Source organism: Pelophylax lessonae, assembly GCF_965119305.1.
Source record: "Pelophylax lessonae genome assembly, chromosome: 1".
Lineage (NCBI taxonomy): Eukaryota > Metazoa > Chordata > Amphibia > Anura > Ranidae > Pelophylax > Pelophylax lessonae.
The window spans coordinates 501,054,091-501,074,770 of record NC_138768.1 but is presented as its reverse complement, the minus strand read 5'-3'; the positions used below and the strand labels follow the sequence as shown (position 1 = coordinate 501,074,770).

Sequence of the window (20,680 nt, the reverse complement as noted above, 5' to 3'; positions counted from 1 at the left end):
CTACCAGTGTTAAATGGTTTGTCCCATTCCTTGTAGCAGATACCTCTACAAGAGAGTTTGTTTAAAAAAAAAAAAAAACGTACCTGCAGGATCACCAATTGAAAATAAGTCTTAAAAAGATAACTAATGTAGGCATCACATCTACGAATTAGTAAGCTGCAATATGATTGCTTTTGGGTTTAATAACACTTTATTTATGACATGCATCTTGTTAAGTAATATTCTGTTTCTTTTACAGACATTTCTCAAGGTTTTGTATTAAGATTTATGGAAGATGTCAACCTCTAACAACATTGCACAAGCCCGGAAACTGGTGGAACAGCTCCGCATCGAGGCTGGTATTGAGAGAATCAAGGTACCTAATTTCCCAGCTAACATTTCCCTATTTATGTCTTCCTTTGTTCCCTCCCATGAGTTTTTTTTTTTTTTTTTTTTTTTTTTACACCGCTTAACATTGTGTAGTGGTTATGCTGAGTACTCCTTTGTTTAGCCTTTCCTTAGCAGTGTCTTAACAAGGTGGTACACACGGTTCGAAAATGGTTGGTTCGACATTAACCGGCCGACTTTTGGCCCATGTGTAGCTCCCTGTCCGAAAGAAGCCAGTCTCAAGATCGGTTTCTGTTGAATAGACATGCTGGAAAACCATCAGTGTGTCCTAGCTAGGGGGCAAACGCCCTGTTAGAACACAGTAGCACAGCAGGGGACATCACTGTACTAATATTGCTTGTGTTAGTACAGCAATCTTTCCGGTTGTTTTTTTTTTTTTTTTTTTTTTCATTCGAGCTAGGTTGAAAAAAAAACTTCAGCAGGAACCGGCCAACTTTCAGTATGTGTGTACCTCTGTCTGTCCAACAAATGACCAGCTGCTGTCGAAGGGTTTTGTTGGACAGCCAGCATTCGATCAGCGCTTGCAGTCCAGCTGGATACGCTGATCAGTGTATTCTAGCAGGGAAATGGAGAGGGGGTAGTTGAGGGAGTGCCCTCATCAGAATACAGTAGCACAGTGTGGGAGATCCCGGGATCGCATGTCATTGTGTTGATGCAAGGATCTGTCATTTTTTTTTTTTTTTTCAATTTGCTTGTTAAACGGAGAAAAAAACTGTAGGTGTATACCCAGCTTAGAAACGGCTGTATAAACAGTGGTGCTTTATGGTAAGGTCTGAAAGCAACAGTTCTTAATAGTTCTATCACCTAGCACAAATTAGTAGGAGCTTCTTCTTCTTTAAAAAAAAAAAAAAAATGGTGTGTGCCTGTCAGCCTGCACAGGGTTGGTGAGCACTGAAAGATTTGTCCACAATATGGGCCATTTTTACCTCTCTTTTTTTAAATCTGAAAATAGTAGTAGTGCTCTGAAATTCTTTGCTACTGCTTTTCCTTGCGGCTCTTCTGTGGTTCTGCGAGTAAATACTTGATTACCTGATTCCGGCAGCACCTCTAAGCACAGAATCAGAATGCTGCTGTTGAAAAATCACTAAATAGTTCATTCTTTATCACTAGATAGATTTTTGTGTTTAAAACACTACTTGGAAGAGTGATAAGTGCCTACAAGGGGATGCAAGGAAGACTGTAATTGTACAATTTTTGATATATACCAAAAGCCCTGCAAATACAGAAAATGATTGTTCTGCTAGAAATGCAATCAGCTGTTAGGCTCCATTCACACCTGGGTGTTTTAGAGCGTTTTACAGCTCCAAAAACGCTAAAAAAACCCGTTCCAAAACGCCCAACAAGTAAAACCCCATTAATTTAAATGGCCCCTGTTCACATCTGAGCGTTTTGCAAAACACCTGTAGCTGAAAAAAGTACATGAGCTTCTTTTTGGGCTGATTACCAGCGTTTTTGAAAGATGTCAATGCCTGCCTCCAAAACACCTGAAAATCGCGGTACAAATCGCAGTAAAAACCCACGCGAAAACGCTACGCTCAAGTGTGAATGCAGCCTTAATTTCCTCCTATGGACTGACAACGCACTGCATTTTTGTGAACAAAGTGTTGTAAGCCCTGCATGTTGTCTACTTCCTAACCAGTCCCTTTTGCCTTCTTATTCACATCATAAATACTAATTGTTTTTTAGTCTAAGAGAAGAGGATGGAGGGCTAAATAGTATTTCTCTAGCGCTCATCGACAGACGTAGTCCTCGGTGATACACCACCTTCGGGTTATGTTACCTCCGCAGGAGCAGGACTAGACAGGAAATTAAAAAGCTCTGGCCACACCCTAGGGGCAGTCCCAGAGGGTATATCCTCTCTCTCTCTGCCTCAGCAAATCAGTTATTTTCTGTCTAGTTAGGAGTAAGGACCTAGACACCTTGCTGGGATCTTAGGTCCTGGCAAGAATTTTTTCTTAAAGGATTTTTTTAGACAGCTTTTTTCTCCAGTGTTCCTGTGAGATCTTCAAGCAAGAAAGCTGAACTGGGCGACGGTGGTCACCCCAGTTCAGCCTACGAGCGCGTGCAGGCCATAGCTCCGCGCTGGGTCGGCCGCGACAAAGTCCCATTAAAGGACTGTCCACGCGAGTTAAACGTCTCGCCGAAACGCCAAAGACCATGAGTCACGGCGTCCGTATCGGTCGACAGCCCTCCCGCCCCGGTGGAGAGGGGTACTGTCAGGAGTTGGTGCCCGCCTGGTTCCGGTATGGTGAGTAGTATGTTCCCCCTTTTTCCCTGACGGGTTTTGTGGTGAACGCGGGCCCCTCTCTGTATGGTAAGAAAGAGTCCTTTCTATCCTATAACATGTCACAAATCCTCCTACTTTGAGTGTGATTTATGTGTGCAAAAGCCAGGAGGCTTGGCTTGGGAGCTAACAATCTATTGTATACATGTTTTAAAGATGTAATCTGTGGCATTCTGGGAATCTTATGAGTTAAGTATAAGCTACCTACCAGTCAGAAGCCACGGACATGTAGACTGCCTTCCAAATCAGATCTCCAGCTATTAGCAGGCCTCCCGAACGGCCACGCGGTCCGCCAGGGCCGGTACCGCCAACCACGCCATATCCCCATGCAGAGAGAGTGTTGTGTGCCCTGCAGCACACCGCTATTCAGTTTAGGCCGCCGCCATTTGTTTTGCTGGATCGCACGAGCCGCCATTTTGGCGTAGCCTCGTGTCTCCAGCATGGGGGCGGCCATGTTTGAGGTGATCCTACACCTCGTGGAGCTTGGGGGAGGCGCCGGAAGGCGTTCAGAGGGGCGGAGCCGCCTCCTTTCTTCCTGGGCAGCCAGCCAAAAGACTTCCTGTTTGTCAAGACAGCGCTGTAAGCTGTTGCAGTTTAACTCTGAGCATCAAGTGGTGAGCCTGGGGGTCTATCTCTCTCTCTCTCGATCGATAGGGATCCCTAAGCAGGTAACACTAAGGGGCTTTTTTGTGGCGCTGGGGGTCAGAAAAAAAAAAAAAAAAAAAAAAAAGTTTTTTTCTTTACTTTTGAATTATATTATCCAGGAAGTAACTGGAGTTATTATGGACCCTGCCACACATATTCCCCCACCTGTTTCCCTCGAGGGGGCCTCGGGACCCGCCGGTGCACAGAGTATAGAGTCATTTACAGCAATTTTGGAGTCTATGGTGGCTCGGGTGGAGGCGGCCTGTCAGGGACGGGGGTCAAGGAAGCGACCCCCGCCTACCCCTATACCATCTGACACCTCTGACTCAGATTCAGAGATGGTCACGGCAGTTGCAGGTTCCTCTGCAAGGGCTGTTATCCCAGGTAAAGCCCCCTCAGACAGTGAGGAGGACGCTTCTTCTCTTGCTATAATTCAGGAAGAAGCATTGGTGGACGCACTAGTTGTGGCAGTGCAAGAAACCTTAAAACTTGAGGCTTTACCGGCAGAGGCAACTGAAACAGAGAGGCCTTTTGGGACTAATAAGCCCATCAAGACGGCGAAGGCTTTTCCTGTACCTAAATGTTTTGGTAATCAGATTAAAGGAGAATGGGAGCATTCTAAACGTACCTTTACTATTTCCAAGCGTATTGCTAGACGCTATCCGTTTGAGGAATCCATCATTAAGAAATGGACGGTACCACCAGTCGTGGATCCGCCTATTTCCAGGCTGAATAAAGCCACGGTTATTCCAGTGGAGGACACTTCGTCCTTTAAGGATCCGGTGGATCGAAAGATAGAAGCAGAGTCCCGCACTATCTTTTCTCTGATAGGGTCAGCATTTAGACCAGTAATCGTTATTGGTCTAGTTTCCCAGACACTTACGGAATGGGCGAAAATGGTACGCCAAGATCTTAGGGGAAAAGATATTCCCCAGGAGACATCTGATTTGATGGAACAGATCATACAAGGGCTACGGTTTATCTGTGACGCAGCCTTGGACACTACTCCCCTATTAGGGCATGCATCTAAGTTAGCAGTGATCCTCAGACGTGTGCTGTGGTTAAAATGCTGGTCAGCTGACCTAGGTTCCAAAAAGACCTTGACCAATCTCCCCTTTCAGGGGAATCGTCTATTTGGAGCCAACCTAGATGAAATCATTAAGGATGCCACTGGGGGCAAGAGCACTTTTTTGCCACAGGCTGCAAAAGCTAAGGGACCTCGCAACAAGCGAGGACCTTTCTTTACCGCCCATAAAGGGCGCCCGGCTGGTACTAGCGGGAAAGGCAAGACTCCTCCAGGAGGGTTCACGAAGGGGACCAACCCAGCCAAACCCGAAGCAAAGGAGTACACAGCCTGAAGGTGCGCCCCCACCCGGTTTCAGGGTGGGGGGACGTTTTCACCGGTATTCAGGACATTAGATCGAGCATCAACCACTACTACCGGTGCGATTCTTCCCTTCCAACATTTAAGTACCACAGGAAGCGGTAGTTACCGTTCCCTGAAAAGATCTTTTCCTTTACCTTTTCCTAAGATTAGTCCCGATACCTCACAGGAATCGGATCTGGTTGACCAGATAGGCCAAGTAGCCTATAGTCGGGTGACTTCGGTCCCTGAGGTTCAACCAGAAAAGATCACCTTTCCTGATAACTATCAGGTATCTGATAAATGTGTGGGAACAGAAAACGACCAGACTTTCTCGGATGGTCGGGGCCAGATAGCTCTAGGGACGCCTGGTTCAGATCCAATCAGCGCCAGTGGTCCTAGAAATTCTAGGCTGGCCTCCTCAAGCCGGCCTGGCCGACTTGGACATGTTAGTCGCAGACGTTCCGTGGGAACTTCGTCTCAGGGAGTGTCTGTGGTCTCAAGGACCAATTTACCTTCGTGCTTTACAGTCGCTGGTTTTAATGGCCTGGCCATTGAGACCCAAGTACTGAAGGACAGAGGTTTGTCTACTTCAGTCATTCCTACCCTTATTAAAGCAAGGAAAGCGACTTCCAGCAAAGTCTATTATCACACATGGAAGACTTATATTGCGTGGTGCGAATCTTTAGGATTTCCTCCTCGTACCTATTCGGTGACTCGAATATTGGCCTTTTTGCAACAAGGGGTTGAGCAGAAGCTAGCCTTGAGCACCATCAAGGGTCAAGTTTCAGCATTAGCAATCTTCTTTCAGAAGCCTTTAGCTACCAAATCCTTGGTGCGGAATTTCATCCAGGGGGTGCGGCACCTGGCTCCTCCAGTCCGCGCGCCCTTACCGCCCTGGGATCTTAATTTGGTTTTGTCGGTTCTACAGAAACCTCCCTTTGAAAACATCAGGGAGATTCCCTTGCTTACTCTATCCCAGAAGGTGGCCTTCTTGGTGGCTATTACTTCTGCTCGCAGGGTGTCAGACCTGGCTGCATTATCATGCCAGTCACCATACCTAGTGATTCATAGGGATAAGGTAGTACTTCATCCTAAGCCATCTTTTCTTCCCAAGGTGGTTTCAGATTTTCATCTGAATGAAGATATTGTACTACCTTCCTTGTGTCCTCAGCCCAAGCATCATCGGGAACATGCGTTGCATTCCTTAGATGTGGTTCGGGCAATCAGGGTATACCTGAAAGCTACGGAATCATTCCGTAAGACGGATTCACTTTTTGTGATCACGGATGGCCCTAGAAAGGGTTTGCCTGCATCTGCCGCGACCATTGCCAAATGGATTAGACAAACGGTGGTACAGGCTTATTCTATTAAGGGTCAGAGTCCTCCGTTCCCTGTTAGGGCGCACTCCACTCGAGCGCTCAGTACTTCCTGGGCCTTTCGCCATCAGGCGTCAGTGGTCCAGGTATGTAAGGCGGCCACCTGGTCGTCGGTACATACCTTTACAAAATTCTATAAAATTGATGTGACGGCATCGGCGGATGCCTCATTTGGCCGCAAGGTTTTGCAGGCCGCAATTTGAGGAGACCGGTGGTCTACCTCAAGGGTTTTTTTCTGTTTGAAAAAAAAAAAAAAAAAATTGTTTTCTCTTTTTTTGGTTGAGTCTCATCATTAAGGATGAGCATTGTAAACTTCTAGTTGGCACCGGTTGGGCCTTCTAGATTGGGATTTGATTTCCATTTTCCCACCCCTCAGTTGTGATACTGCTCTGGGACGTCCCGAAGGTGGTGTATCACCGAGGACTACGTCTGTCGATGAGCGCTAGAGAAAAATGGATTTTTGTAAAATCTTACCGTAAAATCCTTTTCTCTTAGCTCATCGACAGACGTAGTCCCCGCCCCTCTGTTTTGGAGTTGGGTTGGGTTAAATTCTCTAAGCACTGCTTTTTCACATAACTGATTTGCTGAGGCAGAGAGAGAGAGGATATACCCTCTGGGACTGCCCCTAGGGTGTGGCCAGAGCTTTTTAATTTCCTGTCTAGTCCTGCTCCTGCGGAGGTAACATAACCCGAAGGTGGTGTATCACCGAGGACTACGTCTGTCGATGAGCTAAGAGAAAAGGATTTTACGGTAAGATTTTACAAAAATCCATTTTTCCTAATCTTACAGAACTCAGCCTTCCATCAATCAAGACCATGGGTTACACGTTGCCACCTTCAAATGAGGACTTTGGCAAAGAAATTAAAACCGCTCATTTAAACTCTCTTGCCCCCATCAAGGCTCAGTTTTTTGCTAGTGTCCTTAGGTGAGGGACAACCCCTCTCTACTAGGAGAAAGTTTCTGGTTTACAATTCCAATTCTACCTGGAACATTGAGAAGTCTACACTCTGTTCTTTATGTGAAGAGTTCTGGTTATGCCCTCCTGAAGCTGGTAAAGCAAGAGTCGTCCTCACCTGGAGGGTTCTTCCCTGAGAAGAAGCCACTACCCTGGGGTGGTGAGTCCAGGGCTTTGACCCTACCCATATGTAGTCTCCCTATATCTTTTTCCACACCTCCACCTCCCCGAGCCCCCCAGCCAGGAAGCAGTCACTGGGCTTCTGCCATGTGCACATAGGGTGCAGGGATTTTCCATAGGCCATGAGCAGTGTGTTGCATTGCCGCTGCAACACTTTTAAATAGTTTGTTGCAGTTGTGGAGCATCATGCAATGCAAACAATAGTTTGCCATGGCTATACCATTCCATGCACCACATACTTAGTGAGGAAATTTCTGTGCCTCCCTTTCAACACATTTGGGCATGCTATTGGCCGGTTCTGTGCCCAGTGTTCCGCCCTGTAGGAGGTACTTTAGCCCTCCTCAAAATTTAGGTGCCATTTTGAGCACACTGCTCTTCTACAGGCAAGGCGCGCTACAACTCTCTACCCTGCTCCTAATTGCAGGTCTCCACGTCTCCTTTCACTGGGTTATTCAGCAACCTTCAGCTTTAAGACAGGATGTTTGAAACCCTTTTACTGTGGAGCAGCAGGTTGTCAGTACCCCTCAGGGGATCCTTTCACCCTCATGACGGATGTCAAGCAGAAGGTAAATGGGACGAGGGGGCAGGCCATCACACACTGTACACAGGACCATGATTGGGTAATTCAGAGTTCCTTTGAAAACACTGCTTCTTGTACATTGAATTTCGGTCTCCACACTTCTGAGTTTCTCCCCTACTCAGGCATCCCTTTCATTGTCCTCTATTGAGCCATTGTTCGACTTGCCAATCACAACAGTGTTGCACCCTGATTACGTCTCGGAGGAAAATATGGAAGTGGAATGTGAATCCTTCATGTCTGAGGTCCCCTCCTGGGAGGGTGGGCATTCTCCCTTTATCTCTCCTAAGCTAAAAGACACCATTAATGTTCTGGTTGATGAGGTATTCTCCTGTTTAAAACTAGAGACAACCCTACCTACTGGACTAAAGGTCACCAGTATGAAATGCTATGCCAATACTACTGGTACAGGACATCTTTTACGAGGACTGGCCATGGGCAGACAAGTTGTATATCCCTCCCAAAAGGTTTGCGCACCTGTACAGAGTTGGGAGGGGGGCTTACTGCAAAAATTGCCCAGTTCTTCTGGTGGACTCGGTTTCCTGCCTTAACCAATACCTATGGTTTTAGTTGAGGATGTCCTAATCTTCAAAGGCCCAGCGTAAAAAAAAGGTTTGAGGCCCTCCTCAAAGAGCCTCCTTTGCTTTGTCAAGCTTTGCCATCCAGCTGTTGTTGGTCTCTGTCTGTTCGCTAGACCCTGGAAGTCTGGAACAAATCCGGATCAATTGGTGCTCTCCTATTAGCATTGTGCTACTGCCTGGATGGGTTGGCGGACTCCGTGCGGCAAAAATTTTGCCTTGCCATACTAATTCCCAAAATTCTCTGGCTGTGGAACTAGTCTGTGGATACGGTTTGTAAGAGATGTCTCTAAAGAATTCAGTTTGATGGAGAATGACTCCTTCATTAGACCTCATTTAGACCTCATTTTTTAGGGAGGTCATAGGTGGAAAGAGCACTTTTTAACTTTGAAGGCAAAAGCTGCCCACCGCAGTCAGCTGCTCACTCACACTGCTGGCCAGGGGACGGATAAAGGAACCTGGAAAAGAAGATGCAGCCAATGTACCCTTGCCTGAATGCGACCCATTCAAATAAATGGGTCCACACTGCAACTGCCCTGCTACTGTGTGCAATGCAGTCAAACACCCTGTGAAAAGCAAACCGACGCAGATCACTTTTCAGAGGGGCAGGATTGATAGCTGCACATCTGAATGAGCCATACGAGTTCCTTTCATCAATCCCAGACCTCTGCTGCACATCTGAATGAGTCCTTCAGGTTCCTTTCTTCAATCCCAGGCCTCTGCTTCAAAAGCCAAGTACTTTTGGATATTCAAGCCAGTCAAGTCTGGCACCAAGTCCTTATTACAGTGAAGGGGCGCCCCCGCTTTTGCAGCGGGGGGAGGACATCTATTGGCTTTTTCATCCACCTGGACTGAGAGCATCTCCTAGGGATACAGGATGAAATTTCATTCCCTGCCTCCTCCCTGCTTGAACTCTGCACAAGAAATTTCCGTCAGTCTGATTTGCATCCCAAATCAACCACAAGTTGGGACAGGTTCATGGCCAGGGTCAGGGATCTAAAGGCATTTGCAGTGCTACACTGGTTACCCTCCATGATTAATTTCCACTGATATACACCTTCCCTCTGCAATGATTTTCTCCTTGACTGCTTTGCAGGATCAAAAATGGAGAACATTATGGTGATCTTTGTTTCACTAAATTGGGCCAGATGGATTTGGTACATTCTCAGTCTTTGGGAGACACTCCATGGGCAGTTCCAGATCATCTTGACTTGCTGTTTAAAAAAAAAAAATGGCCTCCTGTCCTGCTTCATGGGCTCTGGCTTCAATGGCTTGGCTGTTGAAACTCAAGTCTGGAGAGATCAGGGTTCCTCCGACTCAGTTCAACACTGCTGAAAGCTGTGGGGGGATATGATTTCAATGTACAAATACTGTACTGGTGATGACCCTAGCATAAGGAACAAACTTTTCAGAGAAAGGGAATACAATAAGACACGTGGCCACTCACTAAAACTAGAGGAAAAACGGTTTAACCTTAAAATGCGTTAGGGGTTCTTTTTACTGTCAGAGCAGTAAGGATGTGGAATTCTCTTCCACAAGCAGTAGTATCAGCAGGGAGCATCAATAGCGTCAAAAAACGATTAGATGGGCACCTTAAAGACCACAATATAAGGGGGTATACAATGTACAATTAACATCACACACACACACACACATCATAGGTTGAACTGGATGGACTGATGTCTTTTTTCAACCTCACAAACTATGTAACCTCCCAGAAGGCCTACTATCACGCATTGAAGGCTTACTTCACATGGTGCGAGGCACAATAGTTTCATGCGAGACAATACTGCATATCTTTGGCCTCCCCTTCTCTGATAAATGCCTTTTTAAGAGGTGGCTTCACATCTCTCCCCTTGTCCATGCACTTTTCTCACGCTGGGATAAATGATTTGGTTTGGTTAGCTCTACAGAAACCTTCCTTTTACCCTAGTCAGGATATTCCTTTAGCTGACCTTCCTTAAGTAAATTTTTTCACGTGGCAAATATTTCAGAGACTGCTATCAGAACTAGCAGCCCTGCCTTTTACAGAACCTTCCTTGTTTTGCAAAAATGCAAGGTGGTTTTTAGGCCTTTGGCCCCTTTCTACCTAGGATGGTCTTTTCCTTCCACTTTAATTGGGACATTGTCCTGCCCTCTCTTTGTTCAGTTTCAAAACCTCCCAAAGGTTTCTCTACACTGTTTACTGTTTAGATGTAGTACACATTAGTGTGAATTTAACACTTTAACCACGGTTTCCATCTGATCCTTGTATTTTTTGTCCTGCCTGTGGGTCTTCACAAACGGTGTCCTTTTGACTTGCCTGTAAAATTATTTTCTTGGAGTACAGTGCAGGACATAGGACACCCTCACCTCTAGCCTGGCATTTTCCTCTGATTGCTAGCAAACAAAAAGCACAGAACAGCTCTGAATTACTGATGACAGGATAAACAGGTCGTTTTTTTGGGAGGGATTTTTTTCTTTGTTTGGACATTAATTTGTTGAAGCACTAAATGTAATTATCAGTGCTGCATAGATCTTATTTTATATTGTTCTTTGTAGGTTGTATATTCACCTTTTTCTCTATAGTTCGACAGGCGCAGCTCCATCTATTCAGAGACTATAAGGTTATGCTCCTCCAATCAGGAATAGGCACTAGGCAGGAAAAAGCTTAACCACGCCCATGGAGCTGTCCCTGCAGGCATAACCCCACACACTCTATCGGCAATCAGTTTGTTTCTGCCTAGTTTTAGAAATAGGACCTAGCTCCCTGCTGGGACTTCGGTCTTAGCTTTCAACAGGGAAATTTTGTGTGTTGATACTTATTTTTTGCACAAGTTAGTTCCCGACGGACCAAGATCCAGAGAAGCTACAAGCAACAGCTGGCTGTTGTTTCGCACTGGATAATCTAGATCCTTAAGGTCTCCCAGCCTGGCCAGCGGGCGTGAGGAGGTTATAGTCCAGAACTAGGCCTCGCCAAGACTGCCCGATGGATGGGGACGAGCCTGTGTGTGTGGACCATCTCGCTGGGACCCAACGACCTGTTTCGGTGTGGCGCCCACCTGGTATCGTAGTATGGTGAGTAGATTGTTCCCCCAAAACCTCTGATGGTCTCGGGGTGGAAGTGGATCCCCCCCGGAATAGTCAGACCCAAGGGGCTCCCTCTGTTCCGGTAACCTCCCGGAAGACTGGGCCTGTAAACCCCTCAGCACTCCCTTACCCCTAGCGGTTTACCTTGGGGGGTGGGGGGCGGTAATGCAGCCGTTGTGGTGCTGCTGTGGTGGGGGTGGCTTGTACTGATGGGGTCCTTGTTTGGGGACCTTCTAAAGCCTACTGTTCTGGGACCCCTTTTGGTGGTCTTGGAGACCGCATGGCACATTGTTGGGGCCGCCATTTTGCTGTGGATCATGTATGTTTTCTGTTCCCATTGTATTGCATAGGTAGCCATTTTCTATAGATCCCCTTTGTGACTGCATTGAGCGGCCATTTTCCTGGGGTTCACAAGCTGGACATGCGTGCAGGATGGCTTTTTTAGATGTAGAGGCAGAGTTTTTGTACTCGTCCTGTGCAGTCTGTGTCACTTTTGTTTTGCATAAGCACACGCTGGGAGTCTCCTGAATGGCCTGCTAACATTTTTCTGGGGTTACCTGTAGTTTTTTTCTCATCTATCACGTTTTGGCGGTTCTTAAAGGGACACTGCTCCAATTTTAAAATCCGTAACATGGAGTCCCACGATAAATTTTCACCTGCAGACCCCCTTGGAGTGACTGTGGAACGTTCTGGGTCACAGTCCCAGCCTGAAATCGCAGCTTTATTGCAAAATCTGATGTCTAAGGTGGATTTTGTAATTTCAAATGTTGCCAGCTGCAAACGCCCTCTGCCTTCGCTTCCATCGGCGGGGTTCTCAGACTCTCAAGCAGATGTGGCCTCTGCAGACATAGCCCACCCTGAGGGGTCGGTGTCTTCGCATTCTGATGGTGAAGAGGACCTGTCCTCAGCTGCCGCGCGGGAACGTGCATTAGTGGAAGCCCTTATAGTTTCTGTGCAGGAAACTTTAAAATTGGCTGATGACAGCGCCGGGTATGCAGGTGTCTTTTGGCTCCCGAAAATCTCGTAAATCGGGCAAGGTGTTCCCTTGTCCAGAATTTTTTCACAATATTGTGGATGAACAATGGCGGCGCATTAAGCATATGCTGGTGGTGCCTAAGCGTTTTGCATGCCATTACCCCTTTACCGAGGCAGTGTCCACTAGGTGGACTGTACCACCGAAGGTGGATCACCCGGTTGATCCACCAGCGACTCTGGCACCGGTGTATAGACGGGTGGAGTCCTTGTCCCGCCATCTCCACGTGATAACGGGGTCCATTTTAAAGACCACCTTTGAGAACATTCTAGACGCACAGATGGCTGCTGAATAGGTTAAATTACTTACAAGTAACTTGGAAGCTGAACGGATCTCCCCTGCGGTGTTGAAGCTACTGGACCAGTTGGCTCAAGCTTTGGTGTTCATGTGTGATACGTCCCTGGATTCTGCTCTGTTGGTGGCCAGGACGTCGGCAGTGGGGATTGCTATTAGGCGCATGGTGTGGCTAAGAAGCTGGTCTGCTGACCAGGCCTTCAAAAAGGCCTTTACTGATCTTCATTTGACAGGGGAGCGGCTGTTTGGATCCTCTCTAGATGAGTTGATCAAAGGTATCACAGGGGGTAAGAGCACTCTTCTTCCCCAATCTTCTTAGGGTAAGGCGCCGCATTCTAGGCGGGGGCCTTCTTTTACTGCTCATAAGCAGCTTTTTCGTACCTCCGGGTCGCAAGACAAAAGAAAGCCGTTCAGGTCATCTGGGAGTTCAAAGAAGCCATTGTCAGGTAAATCAAAGACCGGCCAGTCTGGATCTGCAGACAAATCCTTATCTGCATGAAAGGGCGCATTCACCTGCTTCTGGGGTGGGGGGGGGCACCTTCGCTTCTTTCCGGAGCCTTGGACTGCCTTGATTCAGGACAAATGGGTTCAAGAACTGATCCGATCAGGGTACAAGATTGAATTCCGGTCTCGTCCGTCGGACAGGTTCTTCGTATGGAATCCATTCGCATGATGGTGGCGTCACTACACAAGGGAGACTTCTTGGCCTCCCTAGATATTAAGAACGCATATCGGCACATCCCTATCTACGCTGGACACCAGCGGTTTCTTCGTTTTGCTATAGCAGAAGAGCATTATCAATTTTTGGCATTACCCTTTGGTTAAGCCTCTGCTTCCAGGGTGTTTACCAAAGTACTGGCCCTGGTTTGGCATTGTTGCGCCAATGGGGGATAGCGATACTGGGGTATCTGGACTGTTATGGTGGCTCCATTCTCCAGCATTGTGCCATGGCAAGTCCTTCCTCCCGTTGTTTTGGACGGTGGTGACCACGGACGCCAGCCTGTTGGGCTGGGGCAGGGTACTGGGTAAGTTCTGTGCCCAGGGAACCTGGACAGTAGAAGAGTCCAAACTGCCAATAAATGTTTTGGAGCTCAGAGCAATAAAGCTTGGTCTGAGCCACTGGATGACTTGTCTGCAAGATTGTCCAGTTCTGATTCAATCGGACAACGCCATGGCTGTGGCTTACATCAATCACCAGGTATAGAAAGCTGGCAAGTGGATTACCAGAGTCATCAGGTGTTGGATCAAACCCGGAGGGGTTTCATCTCCTGTGTGTTCGGTGGGAGACGCCCGAGGTCGATCTGTTTTGCTTCTCGTCTCAACAAGAAGGTGCCAGAGGTTCGTAGCCAGGTCTCGAGATCCTCTGGCCGACGCCACAGACGCACTGGTGGCTCCTTGGGGTCATTATCTGCTGATCTATGCGTTCCCCCCGCTGAAACTCATGCCAAGGAAACTCCTGCCGAGGATGTGGAAGGGATTCCTGTCATTCTGGTGGCTCCAGACTGGAGGTAAGGTTGGTTGCCGATGCTCCTTGTAGACTTCCTCTCAGGGAAGATCTGCTGTCTCAAGGCCCAATCTTCCATTCTGCTTTACAGTCGTTGGCTTTAACGGCATGGCTGTTGAAAGCCAGGTGTTTAGAGACAGAGGTCTTTCTGATTCTTTGATTCCTATGCTTTTGAAGGCTAGGAAGTCGACTTCCTGGAAGATCTATCATCGTACGTGGAAATCGTACATTTCATGGTGTGAGTCGCTGAAGGTGCACCCTCGCTTGTTTTTGATTGCTAGGGTTTTGGCCTTCCTGCAGAAAGGGGTTGAATAGCGGTTGGCTTTGGGCACTATCAAAGAAAGGCAGTGTTGGCTTTAGCTATATATTTCCAATGCCCGTTAGCTACGCATGTCTTGATTCGTACCTTCATACAGGGAGTACGCCCTATGGCACCCCCGAGACGGTCCCCGCTACCGCCGTGTGATCTCAATTTGGTGTTGTCTTCAAAAGCCTCCCTTTGAGAACATTAGGGAGATTTCCCTGCTTTCATTGTCCCAGAAGGTTGCCTTCTTTGTGGCTATCACTTCTGCTCGCAGAGTGTCTGAAATGGCGGCGTTGTCATGCCGCTCACCTTATCTGGTGGTACACAGAGATAAAGTGGTACTTCAACCTAATCAGTCGTTTCTTCATTTGAATGAAGAATGAATTGTGCTGCCTTCACCCTGTCCTAAGCCCAAGCATCCTAAGGAAATTGCCTTGCATTCTTTGGATGTGGTTCGGGCCATTAGAGTTTACCTGGCGGCTACTGAATCTTTCAGGAAATCTGACTCTTTTTGTACTCCGAAGGTCCTCGAAAAGGATTGGCTGCGTCTGCTGCGACCATATCCAGATGGATCAGGCAGACGGTTGTTCAGGCTTAGTCACTGAAGGGTCAGGTTCCTCCTTTTCCCTGTGAAGGTGCATTCTACTAGGGCGCTGAGTGCCTCTTGGGCTTTTCGCCATCAGGCGTCAGTGCTGCAAGTGTGCATGGCGGCAACTTGGTCGCCTGTGCATACTTTCACAAAATTCTACAACGTTGATGTGTTGGCATCTTCGGATGCTTCCTTTGGCCGCAAGGTTTTGCCGGCTGCTGTTTTTGAAGAGAATCTTTTTTGTTTCTCTTTGAGGGTGTATGTTTTTTTTTCTGGGTCAGCTCCAGTTGTTCCTGGTTGAGCTCCATGTTACCTGATCGGCTAAGTTTTAAAGCCTTTGGGGAATTATGGCTTCTTTGCATTGTCTTCCCACCCCTCATGAATATACTGCTTTAGGACATCCCTAAAGTCTCTGAAGAGATGGAGCTGTGTCTGTCGAACGATCGAGAAAACTGGATTTTTGTAAGAACTTACAGTAAAATCCTTTTCTCTGAAGTTCGACAGACGCAGCACCCGCCCCTCTACTTTTGAGTGAATGGGGTTTTTTGTATTGTAAACACTGCTTGCAACTAAACTGATTGCTGATAGAGTGTGTGGGGTTATCCCTGCAGGGACAGCTCCATGGGCGTGGTTAAGCTTTTTTCCTGCCTAGTGCTTATTCCTGACTGGAGGAGCATAACCCTATAGTGTCTGAAGAGATGGAGCTGCATCTGTCGATGAACTTCAGAGAAAAGGATTTTACGGTAAGTTCTTACAAAAATCCAGTTATTTTTGCAAACTGCTATATATACCACTCTATCTAGCGCTTGATTTTATCATTTTTTTTTTTTTTTTTAATATTGAGGTAGTTTTGCACTTACAGGTATATAAAAAAATTTAATTAAATAAGAGTTCATTGTAGGGGTTTACACACTCTTTAAAGAAAATCTGTAATGATAGAAATACAGGGAATGATTTACTAAAGTGCAAAATCTGGTGTAGCTTTGCATGGTAGCTAATCTGCTTCTAACTTCAGCTCGTAAAATTTGGTTTTGTTAGAAAAACCTGGAGGCTGATTGGTTTCAGTGCAGAGCTGCACCACTCCAGTTTTAGTAAATCAACCACACAGTCGGCCAATACTGACCTGCTTCTAAAAATGTTAGTTGCATGGCCATCCCTACCCTCCCTTTCTTTGAGATTTGGCCTGGAACAAGCAGGTAGCTTATGTACCTCAGGAGGTCAGAACTCCTTACCTGTATATTCTGGGTCCATGTTGTGCTCAAGGATCGGAATATGAGCAAGAGAATTTTCATGTTTAAAGTAATATATGCACTGTTTTCAGTTGTTGTTCTATTGCCAAATTTCAGGTATCTAAAGCAGCATCAGATCTCATGAACTACTGTGAGCAGAATGCTAAAAATGACCCACTGCTGGTTGGAATGCCAACTTCAGAAAATCCATTTAAGGACAAAAAGCCATGCTCCATTCTTTAAGTGTCCTCTTGCAAGTATGACCACAGTTTCTTCATCAGCTCAATGAGTCTAAGGGAGAAGGCTGGATCAATTTCAAGCAAGTGTTGATCGTCTGAAACATAAGAAAGAAAAATGAAGAAAAAGCCCATTATATGAGAGAAAATTTGATTTTAAATATACTAATCCATTTGAATGACTGCAGCAGTATTTTAATTTTTGGTGTTTCTGGAAATAAATCTTTGTGCCAATAAGTTTTCCGCAAGGTTTTGCTGAAGATTACCTGACTGTTCCGTGCTGTAAAGCTGTAGTTAGAATTATAGACTGAACGGACAAACTAGACTGTATTTATAGACACTAATTTTTTTTTTGTTTTGGTTTTTGGGTTTTTTTTTCTGCTTCACAAACTCAATGGAATCAATTTCTGTGATGTATTCCTCATGATATTGATGTGATTGTTTTTTGTACTTTTGTCTGCTGTCAAGGATTTCTTCCAGCAGACAATACAAACTTGCAAGCATAATGCCATACTTGTTTTTAGCATGGGTTACAAAACAATATGCCATATGTCCTTTTTTTTCTTTGTCTCTTCCCATTGTTTTAATTACTGATGCATGCTGATGAAATTAGTGTCAAGAGAATTTAAAAATGTATAGACTTTTTCACTGTCTAAAAAAAAAAAAAATTAATTTTCCGGATCAAACTGATCATTTTTTACATGTTTCCACAGATTTGGATTTGTGTATGAACCCTGTGAATTTACAACATAACAATCTTAAAATCCAGTGTTATTTTTAAAGGTTACAATTCAAGATAACATTTTACAGATGACTAGAGCTCCACATTAGAAGATTATTAGTAGGCTTTTGTAGCTCTCTGCAATAATCCTGTGTTTAAGGCATCTGAAAAGTTTGCATTATTGCAAATGATACTGTTTAGACAAACTTGTAAATTGTGAAGTACATTTTTTTTTTTGTAAGTTTCAAGGTGCACTCTAGCCTGGAATCAGAAGTTTCAAGTTTAAGGTCTCTAAACAGATTCTTATGATCTTTTAGAAGGTGAATCATACGTTGAAGAAAACCCGCAGGCTAATAAATTCTTAAAATAAATAGAATTAAGTTATGGATTGCTTTATACTAGTTGAGATAAATGGAATATGCATTTGAGTTATTATTCTATACCCATATTATGATAAAAATGCAACTACTGGCTTTTGTTTTATGAAAGAGCTGCTTTTCTCCCAATAAAAAAACAAAAAACAAATGGTAGTGCCAAAACAGTCTGATGCAGCTTAAAAGGAGGTGCAGGTCAGGAGTATCTGTAAGGGAACTCTGTAAGATCAGACTCCTCTCCGTTCAGGCTGAATGAACCTGAATTCATGCTGTATTTGCTCCTATATATTCACCCTTAATTATCAAGTGCCAGTTCTAATTTATATATAATTTTGTTTCCTGAAATGAACATGCCATTCCCTATATTTAAGCATTTTAAGCCAATATATTTACATTATGTGGCACATCTAGAAAACACTTGGATGAACTTGAGTTCATCTTCAGTCATTTTGCTTCCTATAACTTTTAGATTTAAAACAGAATTTTAGTCTTTTCAACTTTGCACCCTGTCAGATCTTAGTTTTGTAATAGGCCAGCAGACTCCATATCTCTAAAGTGCTTTCAGATACCCCAAAATCCGCAATCACTCACAGCCACAAAGTGTTCCTGGCTTACTAGACAGATGCCAAAGTGTTCCTGGCTTACTAGATAGATGCCAGAATGTAAAGTCTCATTCTCCTGCTCTCATGATGCCTTTTTTTCCCATGGGACCGTACGCTGAAAATAAAAACTCGTAATAAAGATCATCAGCAGGGCTTGATGCAGGCATAAATAATACGTGGCAGATCTCTAATACTTTCTTCAGCTTTCAAGCTGCATGAAAGCCATTAGGGACGTATATTATAAGTGTCAGCACCACTGTGACAACCCAGGGGTGGACTTGCTATTGCAAAAAGTTGGCAGTGAAGTATCCAGCAAGAATGGTGAGCAGTGGGGCTAAACATGGCGCCAGATTCTGCATATGAGGGTGCAAAAAGGACGTTACTGATTCTAACATACCGCGGGAAAATCAGTCCATTATAGTTTACTTTAGAACTGAACAGCTTTGGCAGTGATTGGAATTTTGTACTTGACTACGGTTCTGCTTTAGGTATGTATTTTACTTGAACATTGGCACTTACAATCTGTTTCAGTTGTCGTCCAATGTATAAAAAGTGCACAAATTATTTAATTTAGCATGTATATGGCTAGGTGAGATTTTGAGTAGTTATGTCTTTATAATATGTCAAATGTCCTATGTCTGAGGTCTTCTGTCTCTTTTCATAGTGATCCAAATCATTGTCCATGTTGGTGTTATCTGGACAAAGGCACTACATACATTATCTGCTTTCTTAACTTGTAGTGGTCTTGGGTATTGAGTTTTGAAAGCTGAAGCAAAGATTATTTGGCTTTGTGTTGGGAATTAAAACTCATTTTTTAAACTCCACTTTTAACCGTTCTTAAACAATAATATTTTAACACCAGAGACTAACCCATACTGACCCTGGAAATAAGGTCCATAAACCTGAGGGAACCACTGTGCCTACATCTTAATCACTGCAACAGGTCAAAATGTATATTTATATTGAGGCTGAAAACTCAGAATAGTATTAGTTCCCTGTGTATTCATTCTGAAAGTGCAGTTGAGATAAAAAAAAAAAAAAGTTTCCAGATTGACTTACATGCATCATTCCTAAATTACATTATTTCATTATCATTTACTGTTTTTTCTTGAATCCGTCAACAGTATTCTGATACAGAATCTGAAATTAAAGTGATTCACTTTATAATGAACAATACATGTTGTAAGATGTAGATGTGGTATTGTAAGCTATATTTTGATAATTCAAGTATGCTATGGCTGTTTCATAGATTTGCTATGTGTTTAAATGTGTTTCAGCAAATTTTATTTACAGTCATTGATGTGCACAATATTTTCTCACCTCTGTGACTTCAGCTTGTACACCTTGCACATTGATATCATTTTTAAAAACAAATCTTTACATTAATAACCTTTTCATGTGCCAAATCTATTTGCACTGTAATTATATATTTTTGTGGTATAGCTGTTACAGTGTTAAATAAAATAAATAACTACACTTTTAAAAAGCTACTGAATTGTGTCAGATTTCTTAAAGTTTAGCTTGTAACCTTTTTTAGCTTAACATATTGAGCACAAGAAAATAAACCTTTTTGTTAAAATTCTTACCCCAGCACTTTGTTTATAACCTTCAATACTACTGGCTCCTTCTCCCTGTGTGAGAGGAGCAGGGTGTTGCCTTGCTATCCTAGGCTATGGGGCTGTGTTTCTATTGATGCACACAGTGTAGGGAGATACAACTTGAGTCCCTGCATGCAAGGGTGACTCCATAGAGTGCTGAAAAAGGTAAGGTATAATCGAGACACAGCATACTCAGTATTTAAAATGTGTTTAATCACTTAAAACGTTTTACCCCCTTAATGACCAGGCCATTTTTTTAAATTTGGCACTGCGTGACTTTATCTGGTAATTGCGCAGTCATGCAATGCTGTACCCAAGCAAAATTTATGGCTTTTTTTCCCCCACAAACAGAGCTTGCTTTTGGTGGCATTTGATCACCTCTGCGGTTTTTATTTTTTGCAATATAACCAAAACATGACTGAAAAGTTTGAGAAATTAAATTTTTCTACTTTTTTCTTATAAATAATATCCAATAAACTCAATTTTTGTCATACATTTAGGCCAAAATGTATTTAGCTACATGTAACAACAAATGAATATGGCCCAAGGGACTTCAACGAGACAACCACACGAAAAATATATATAAAATTACATCAATTTTATTCTACACAAAGATAAAAGAGACAATGCTAAATATATTTAATAGACACGGTGCTTAATTAAGAATATTGCACATAATATATATATTTATATATATATATATATATATATATATATATATATATATATATATAGAAATACTTATAGGTCAATTTTGAACATCAATAGTGTCGATAATT

The 20,680-nt window shown here is 44.2% G+C and overlaps 1 protein-coding gene across 1 annotated transcript; it reads left to right on the top strand.

The window, feature by feature from the left end:
* Positions 1–274: 274 nt before the first annotated feature.
* On the top strand, positions 275–16,956 carry GNG7 (G protein subunit gamma 7; the record flags this gene model as incomplete). Its single annotated transcript, XM_082269713.1, has 2 exons — positions 275–355; positions 16,488–16,956. 2 exons carry the CDS (start codon positions 275–277, stop codon positions 16,611–16,613), a joined length of 207 nt encoding a protein of 68 aa, XP_082125839.1. The 3' UTR covers positions 16,614–16,956.
* Between the last annotated feature and the right edge of the window lie 3,724 nt (positions 16,957–20,680).